This window comes from Hyalella azteca, unplaced genomic scaffold (genome assembly GCF_000764305.2).
Source record: "Hyalella azteca isolate HAZT.00-mixed unplaced genomic scaffold, Hazt_2.0.2 contig14929, whole genome shotgun sequence".
Lineage (NCBI taxonomy): Eukaryota > Metazoa > Arthropoda > Malacostraca > Amphipoda > Hyalellidae > Hyalella > Hyalella azteca.
In genome coordinates this window covers 32,532-41,442 of record NW_025944795.1, presented here as the reverse complement: position 1 = coordinate 41,442, position 8,911 = coordinate 32,532, and the positions used below count along the sequence as shown (strand labels likewise).

At 37.6% G+C, this 8,911-nt stretch overlaps 1 protein-coding gene across 1 annotated transcript; it reads left to right on the top strand.

The window, feature by feature from the left end:
- Positions 1-63: 63 nt before the first annotated feature.
- LOC108681099 (receptor-type tyrosine-protein phosphatase C-like) lies at positions 64-4,702 on the top strand. Its single transcript, XM_047884229.1, has 7 exons — positions 64-458; positions 688-861; positions 1,469-1,597; positions 2,025-2,170; positions 2,333-2,468; positions 2,670-2,751; positions 3,173-4,702. The coding sequence occupies exons 1-6, from the start codon at positions 117-119 to the stop codon at positions 2,736-2,738; spliced, it is 996 nt and encodes a 331-aa protein (XP_047740185.1). The 5' UTR covers positions 64-116; the 3' UTR covers positions 2,739-2,751; positions 3,173-4,702.
- Positions 4,703-8,911: the final 4,209 nt, after the last annotated feature.

The window sequence follows — 8,911 nt, the reverse complement described above, 5'->3', positions numbered from 1 at the left end:
CCGAGTGTAATATTTGTGGTAGATACACTCTAACGGACGCTTTTTACTCTTCACCAGTGCACGCCGTAGTCCACTGCAACTCGGGGGTTGGTCGTTCCGGGGCAGTGATCTACACCATGATCTGCTACGACCACCTACTGGCTTCCGGAAAACTGGACGTTATAGCAGTACTAGAAGGTGTGCTGCAGGACCGAGCTAGTCTTGTCGACAGCCCCCAACGCTTCCAACTCTGTCTCCAGCTGCTGGACGAGCTCTTGTTTGGTTTCAAAACTGTAACAAGCGAAAACGAATTCCATGGAAAATTTCTGCAGCTCCTGCAAGAATGCCCCGAATGGCTTGCAGGAGTTAATACTCTGCCATCATCGCTGACGTTTTCAGAAGCGCGTTCGAAACAGTACACCGCGTGCAACCGTTCACCCGAAGTTTTGCCGGCGGACAGATATCGAATCTCCATGCAGGTGAGCGTAATTATCAAACAATAAATCATCCAAGGCAAGAGAAAGATTTTCTCAGTACAAATGCTGCAGTGCTTCATTTTCCCATTTTTCGAACTTCCTTGAACAGTGTTGCTGACTCGGTGTCTCTTGCTCGTGTAACTTACTTATGCATTGTCATGCACTTGGGTTCACTATATACGATAATAATGATACGATTATGAATTTATTCAGCACTATTCCCTAATAACAGAACGCTATCGGACAATCTCAGTACATCAACGCAATACTACTCGATGGACTCCAGAAAGATCGAGCCTACATCGTCACGGAACATCCACTTCCAGGCCGTTTGGAGCATTTCTGGAACCTGGTGCTCACTCAAAAAACCCCGGCTGTTGTGGTGCTCAACGCCCGGTACGATGAGGTGAAGGCAGTCATTGTGTAACGTGCTGTGTTCTCAAGTTTCCAAGGAGACTCTGCAGGCCGTACTTTAGCAGGTTGTTGTATGTAGGATGGCAGGATATTCACATCAATGACTGGATGCGTTCCTTTTAGTGTTCGTAGCCTGAAGAAGCATTGAAGACCTTATTTGCACCTCGGACAGAACAAAAAATTGGGTTGTGTCCGTGATAACGCCCTTATTGGTGTAAGGTTCACTTTCAGAATTAAAAATAACCTATATATTTAAATTCGATCTGATCGAATAAAATTTTGTTATAACATCTAAATGAAATGCAAACAATTAGTTTGTATCCGCACTAAAATTCAAATTACAGGCGAAATAATGTTATCTGTTTTCACCGATGTTAAAGGCACAATACTCCAACGTCCACTGACTCTGAGTTCAACTTGATTTTGAGATTGATTCTGAGTCCATTGATTTTGAGTGTGACTTTTAATCCTTTAGACTCAGACCCTTAAATTGCGGTTTTTTCCAGTCAAGTCTCGAATGTATTTATCTCTTTCTTCTTCCTATGAATTATTCCAGCATACTCTGATAGAAGCAGTAGTTTTCATTTTGCTTATTTCAGAACTTCCCCGAGCTGCTCCCTCCAGTCGGCGCTACACTGAGAGCGGCGACGGTGGAGGTGAAGACGGTAGCCAAGATGGCCGCGGCTTCTCACCTCATTTGCCATCGCGTTTCTGTCGCAGTCGGCGCGGTGAGATCAATGCTTGTGTAATGGAACAATAACTCCACTGTTCGGCTGAATGTAATGGAGGAGAAAATATACGGTAGCAAGCCAAATTTAATCTTGTATCTTTGTTGGTAAACCATGGACCACTTGTTGTACCGTGATGTGGTATTGTATATATTGCTAATAACTTGGTATCTTGTACCGCTAAACCTTGTTCGGATTGCATGCATTAGAAATAAGTTGTACCGTTAGCCTATTCTATCACGCAAGAAAAATTTATCTCATATATTTGTAATCTTATTAATAGTTATGAAATAATATATTTATATCTATGTATTATTTGTTGAATTTACTGAAAAATTCTGCGCCTTGAAATAGAAAAACAAACTTTTAGCCAAAATGTAGCGTAAACTATATCACAAATCAAGATGGTCCTCAATTTCTGCCTCAGACATCAGCTGCAGTGTTAGTGTACGAGGTGATGGACTGGCCTCGCGGGATGGCCTGTCCTCTTGACGTCAGTTCCTTGGTCCGCCTTGCCGACACTTGCTGCAGCTCACCCAACAAGTCTGCAGGGCCCACTGTGCTCGTCTGCGGGTGAGGGCATGCAGTAGTATTCTTACCTCCACATTATTATTATATCAATAATTATTGTATGACGGAGGGAACGAATTAAGGTTCATACAGGAGGATAAAACACCCGCTATTATCTTTGATTCGCAAACAAAATGTAATGAAGGAAAAATGTCTTCATTGCAGGGATGGCGTGACTGCCTGTGGCCTGGCAGCGGGCGTCCTGAGCGTCGTCGACAGGCTGAAGGAGCAGCAGGACATCGACGTCTACAGGACCGCCGTCAAGCTGCGCCGCTACCGCCAGCAGTTCATCATCAATGAGGTGAATAACATAATTACCGGTAAATCAAGATTGATTATTAGCCTAACTTTTCTCCAAATAATTACATAAACCATACAAATTTAAAGCATTGGAGCATATAACAGCTAAGTCCAATATAAAATCAAAGATATGAACTGACAAAAAAGGTGACTGTTTCTATTATCATATCCCCAATTCCCCTGATCCTGCCCCCTTTATCAGGCGCAGCTGCAGTGCATGCTTCAGGCAGCCAGGACTTACCTCAGCGACTTCCGCGTGTACCAAAACTGACAGCAAAAACCCAGTGAGTTTGCGTCGTGGCACTCGGAATTTAAACGGTATGATTAATACTGTTTCAATTATGAATATTTATTCAGACGTAAATGATATTGAATAGTAAAATAATTTAGCCTATAAGTTCACTGATTATTGAGAATTTTCCTATCGTTTTTTGAGAATTCACATGGCTGGGATGTTGTGAAATAAAAAACGATTGATAGAGAGATTTGAAGATCCAGTTTTAGTCAAACGTACGAAATAGTTATTTAAATTTAAAGCTTATAAGCCATAGCATTCTCCGTACTGCCCGAGATCTGAGTTTTAAATCAAACAAACCATACAAAAAGTCACCTGTGGTGATGTTCAAAATTTTATTTGCCAATGAAATTTCACAATAAAATTAAGACAGTGCGAAGGAATCATCGAAATATCTGTATATGTTTCAGCCAAGGTGAAGTGAGTTTGACGTCACTGGAGGGCAACTTGACTTTCAAGAACTGGACTTTGCGACGGTCATCGTCTTCGCTGCTGGACGGGACTAAATTGTGCCGTCTTTACTGACTTGTAACTAAATTGTGCCCTATAGAGACTTGAAAGCTGTAACATTCGTTTCAAGTCTGTGCGACGCTTTTATTTTTTAAATTATTTGTTATTTGTTTGGCATAAATTGTATCCAGGTATATACACGTTTTGTTTACATGCTGAGATGCATATTAAAATTCAAGACAAATTCAAGAAACTAAACTAGTTTATAAATGCATTTATGCTCACTTTGCGTCACCGTATGTAGGCATAACGTCAAGTAGTTTCTATTTTAGACTGACAGACCATGAAGTGAGGAGTTACTGAACTGGATATATATCAATGCGTCTCTAGCATTCAACTGAATGAATTAAGAGATTTTAAAATTTTAGTTTACAATCTCGGTGCGTTAATTACCACTTTCGTTTCAAAAATTTCACACTTCTTGTATATTTAGAATTGAAGCATAGTTTGACTGCCACGTATGTTTACGTCGACTTCTTGAAATTGTAAATAGATAAGTTTGTCTGCTTTTTGCTACGTAATTCGCTTGCTAATTTAGATTCGACATATTTTTTGTTAATTTTAAATTCAATTGACCCTGAGTTCTAGAATTTTTGAAACTGATGACAGTGTAGCTGGACACTGAAGCGCTATAGAGGTATTGTCAATTTTTTATGGTATTTCCGTTGCCATTAAACTTTTTGTGAATTTGCGGCTCAAACAATCGGGAGACATTTATGCTTTTCTAACATTCATTCAATGATATAATCGTAATATGCTGTGTTCTTCGGAAGAAAATTATGCATGAAAATTGAAGAAATAGAATTTTAACGTTTTTTTTACTTTCTATCTCACTGATAACGGTTGATTTCATCGAGTCTAGTTTAATGACGCAGTTAACTTTGTTAGCGTTTTATTGTAACGTTTTCAGACCACTACTGGCCAATGCCAACACGGGGGCATACTGAGCAACGCCGGCTACAGGCCATTAGTCGTTGAAAAACTGCTGAAAAAATTGAAACTCGCTTTAAAAAATTTTTAAAATTTAGTTGTAATTCTATGTTTATTATTACTCAAAGTAACAATTCATGTTTTAAATGCGTGATTGTCATGAGACACAACACATTGCAGGTTGAGTGCGTTAATTGCACACTAAACATGACAGTGCGGAGGTAATTTAATCACTGTTAAAATGACATTGCCATAATCACAGTTATAAAATCGTTAACACGTAGCAGCAATGTTTTTCATAATTCTAGCGGCTTGCTCATTTATGTAAGTCGTTTTCCCAGTCGGTTTATTAATTTTCCAATGTATTTCATTTATTGAATGTCATTCTGATAATTTCTTGCGCCAGTTGAGCTCAAGAGCCTACATTGGGAACTCAAATCTACGGAATTAGAGACCAGTATTTAACTATGTCATTCACATGAACATTAGTTTTAAGGCGTTCGGGATTGTTTCAATAATTCAATAAACAATTAACATTTCAAACTTGTATTGAACCCCTTTCACATAAAAACAAAATAAGCTCGGGAAGAAATTTTGAAAATAAATAAGAATAAAAATATAATATTCTTATATTCTAAATAAGAATATAAGAATAAATAAGAAAATAAGCTTCATCGGGGAGAAATTTTGCCAATCAATATTTTATAATAACCATTAATCGTGCCTACTGCTGATCCGGAGCGCACGACAACGTCTGAGGCCAGTGGCGGCACCAGACGTTGGTGAGGTAAATGGAGCTATGATGATTATGAATGATATTAATAAGAACAGGTAGACCAGATTCAAATGCTGACAAAAATATCTTTATTGACTCTGTTTTCCCTGGTGAGAGTAAATGGATAATTTTCCTCAGAAATAGTCTGAGCTGGGGTTGCATTCTTCACTATAGTGAGGATAATAAAAATTATGAAAAGTTAATCCCACATAATGTTATTCTGGGCTTGCAAGTTAATTTATAATTATATTCTGCTTCACGTTTGTTTGCGAAATCTTGTTATCCGGGAAACATTACACAGAAAGTTTTCAAGGGATTCATCAGTACAGTTTTGTTCATCGCTGTGATCCTCGCAGTCTGCCTCACCGTCGCACACCACGACGGAAGGCAGGCAGCGCCCGTCGGCCTTGCACTCGAACTGCCAAGAACTGCAGCTGCCTGTTGATGGGCGACATAACAACTATAATTGACCGAATCATACTTGATGCAGAAAAATATGCGGCATTTACATCTCAATTCACTAGCATCAATTCAACATTAGAACACAAGTCACAGATGAAATCATCAGAATCAATATTCTATATTGCAAGGAATTGAGGCCGTCGTTGCTGTTGTCGCCGCAGTCGTCGTTGCCATCGCACACTAACCATTGCTCTTTGCAGACGCCATTATTGCACTTGAATTGCTCTGAAGTGCAGTTACCTGGGGGCACCCAATGAACATTTTACAGTAGAGCATATATAACTATACGCAATTCCTACACAAGATATTTCAAACCCAAACTCATTGATTTCAATCTAAAGGTAGAAACAAAGTCAGAACTATGAATATGCCTATTCAATCTTAGAGGAAATTGAGATTATCAGGCTTGAGCCAGAAAGATTTAGTTAGAAATTCGCATATTATTTCGTCGCTGTAGTCGCCGCAATCGTCGTTGCCATTGCATATCGCCCATTGCTCTTTGCATGCACCGTTATTGCACTAGAATTGCTCCGAAGTGCAGTTACCTGGTATAGAAAATATATTAAATACTATAATCTACTACTACTACTAAACCCAATAATCACTTTATTTATTCTGTGTATTAATATATCATGTGAGTATGGTAACCAAAATGTAAATACGAAACATAAATTTCTTTTAAAAGCAAAATAGAGAAAAATATTAAATTAGGTTATTTTCAGTGACAATTGCAGTGTAACCCGAGCAGTAGAGCTCGTCGCTTCCATCAAGGCAGTTGAAGACGCGGTTGCATAGGGCATAACTACTGAGACACATGCCACCATCCTTGCAGACGAACTGGTCTGTCGTGCAACTACCTGCTCACAACCCAACAATTGCATTAGAAGTAGTTGCAAAAATAAGGATGATCTTATAAATAGGGCAAACCATTATAATTTGCAAGGATTGGTAATCTACGTAACCCATTCAGTAGGCTGGGTTAAAAGAAAAAAAAACTAATAACAGCCGATGCTAAATAAGGTTTTTTTTCGTTTTCATCTAATGCATGGGTTTCATTGCTAGACGCAAGCTGTTATATGCATTTGGGCATAGATAACAAAAGAACTATGACAACGGAAAAATATGCGTATTAATTAATATATTACTGGAAATTTGGTTACTTGGGAGTGATTGGCTATTATCTAAACCCAAAATAATTTGTGCAAAAACTATTACTCTTTATACATAGCATTGAAGTTTTAATTCTGAGAACTCATGGCAGGCTAAAGCAACAGAGAAAGTTGCGGCAGAATAGCATAAAATTTTTTCAAACAGCGACAGGGGTCTTCTGTTTGAAGAATAAATTGCGGAGATATTCATATATTGACCTCAAAATCGATATTTCTTTATCTTAACTGCTGCGTCTTGATGGCATTTTCTTTATGGAAGGCTTGGTTTAAACCACACCTTTAATTTGTACAACTCAAATGGAACCGAGCAGAAAATTTTGAAATATTCCTCAATCTTAAGTTTCATATTTCTACAATTTCCTCTTGTAATATTAACATATATGCAATTTATAATATTAATTTCAATAGATTTACAAATTTATGCCTCACAGCACGTGCTGGAGGTGGGGCACGGCACCTCGTAAGTGCTGCAGGTGCCTGTACGGTTATTAATCTTAACTGTGAACATTATAATTAAATAAAGATTAAAAAATTATTTTAAAGGAATACTAGAAAAAACATTCGAAGGTTATTTAAAATATTACTGGCATGTAAAGACTAAATCCTTCAAAAAGGACGAACAATATTGACTGGGAAATGACATTACAAATATCAGCGTATTAGTACTTTGATTAAAAAGAACAATGAATGTCTCCAGCATTTTTTCGTGCTCTTTCACAGCAATCTTGTTAACACCATGTATCGATGTAAAATTACCGACATTTCTCTATCTGTTTTTGTACTGAACACACCTATTCGTAAATTGAGATGAAATGTGCCGTGCGATACGTGAAACCGTACCTGCATAAAATTGATCATTATTCTGATTACAAATAAAATCATTTTAAATTTAATGTTTTCGATATTTGAGTGAATTATGTTCAAAATCATTTCTATTATTTAAATAATGTGCTTTGATTTTATTTAATAAATTCAGAGGCCTCAGTTTTTTTAGATTTTTTGCGTTGCAATCTCAATGTGGAATTATCAAACATTCAATTGAATAACATTGAGTTTGGCATTCATTCATATTCATTCTCATGAATGAATCACAAAAATTCGTCTCACTGAGGCGTGAGAAGCGAGCTTCAGTGTGTTCTGGGTAACCATCGCGACTGTACCTGCCATAACACAGCCTGCTGGAATCCAAGATTTTCCTAATATCCCTTCTATTAAAATCTCATTTGTTTGCTTCTGTCAATATGATGGTCCGGTTGGGGATCGAGATTGAGGAGTTTATCTAACGAAGAAAATAACGGCATCATTTTAAAACCTAATGGTTTGAAAACCCAAACCTTAGGATATCTTGCCTAAGTGTAAAAACCAAAAAATTATATATCCCGCTTTACTCCCTCCTGTAGACTGGCCTATGCTTTTCTCACCTTTGCTGAGGTAAAACAGAGCCATTTTCTCCTATTGTTTTTTTTTTTTGAAAAAGAAAAACAGAATAAAGCTCTGTTCGGAAAATTTACGATCCGGGCTTCTGGAAATACTACTGCGAAGAAGCAGAACTTGCTCAGTCCATATAAGGCTGAGCCGCTGCTCTCGTAAGGCTTAATTGAGAAACTCTACCAGCGCGGTCGTGTCCAGTTCTCCTTACTTAATATGTTGCCTTATTTTCCTTAATTCATTAAATATGAGGTGCTTATTTGTTGTACAACTCATACTTAGTTAAATATTCAGTTTTGGGGTGCATGCGTTTTTCACTTATCATTTTTTTGAACACTTTGGCCGGCTCGTCAAATTGCCTATTTGCCTTGAAACCTTAAAGCCTTTAAACTTTAACTGTTAACCTCTAAACCTTAAACCTTAACATTATTAACTTGACTGGCCAAGGTGATCATTCTCTATGGTGACCTCTATTTATATTCGGAACTGCCGCGCGTTAATAAATCAATAATCATTACTTCAATTAATTTCTACGTCTAAAAGCACTACGCTATACATGTGCACTTAATCTTAATTGATTAAGGTGAGCCTTATTCTTTAATTAACGTAAATACTGAACTATTGAAATATCTGAATTATTTTTGCTTACTGATTCTGTTTTGATGATGCGCTCGTTTTTACCAGTATCTCCAGTAATCGTCAACATCTGCCAAATTAAGTTAAACCTGGACGCAGATTTCTGAATGGATTTCAACTGCCTCAAATATGAAGAACAGCCCAGAAAATCCGGAGCTTTGAATAAATCCTTAACAAAATGAATTTATTGATAATCACTTACTTATATCCTGCACAGCGCTTAGCTTTTGATCATTCCT

What these genes read in the sequence shown, in the direction of transcription:
- LOC108681099 (XM_047884229.1), top strand. Translation starts at nt 117, where the DNA reads ATGATCTGCTACGACCACCTACTGGCTTCCGGAAAACTGGACGTTATA. An exon ending in TCAACGCCCGGTACGATGAG is followed by an intron (nt 862 to 1,468) that starts GTGAAGGCAGTC and finishes TGCTTATTTCAG; the next exon opens with AACTTCCCCGAGCTGCTCCC. An exon ending in AGCAGTTCATCATCAATGAG is followed by an intron (nt 2,469 to 2,669) that starts GTGAATAACATA and finishes CCCCTTTATCAG; the next exon opens with GCGCAGCTGCAGTGCATGCT.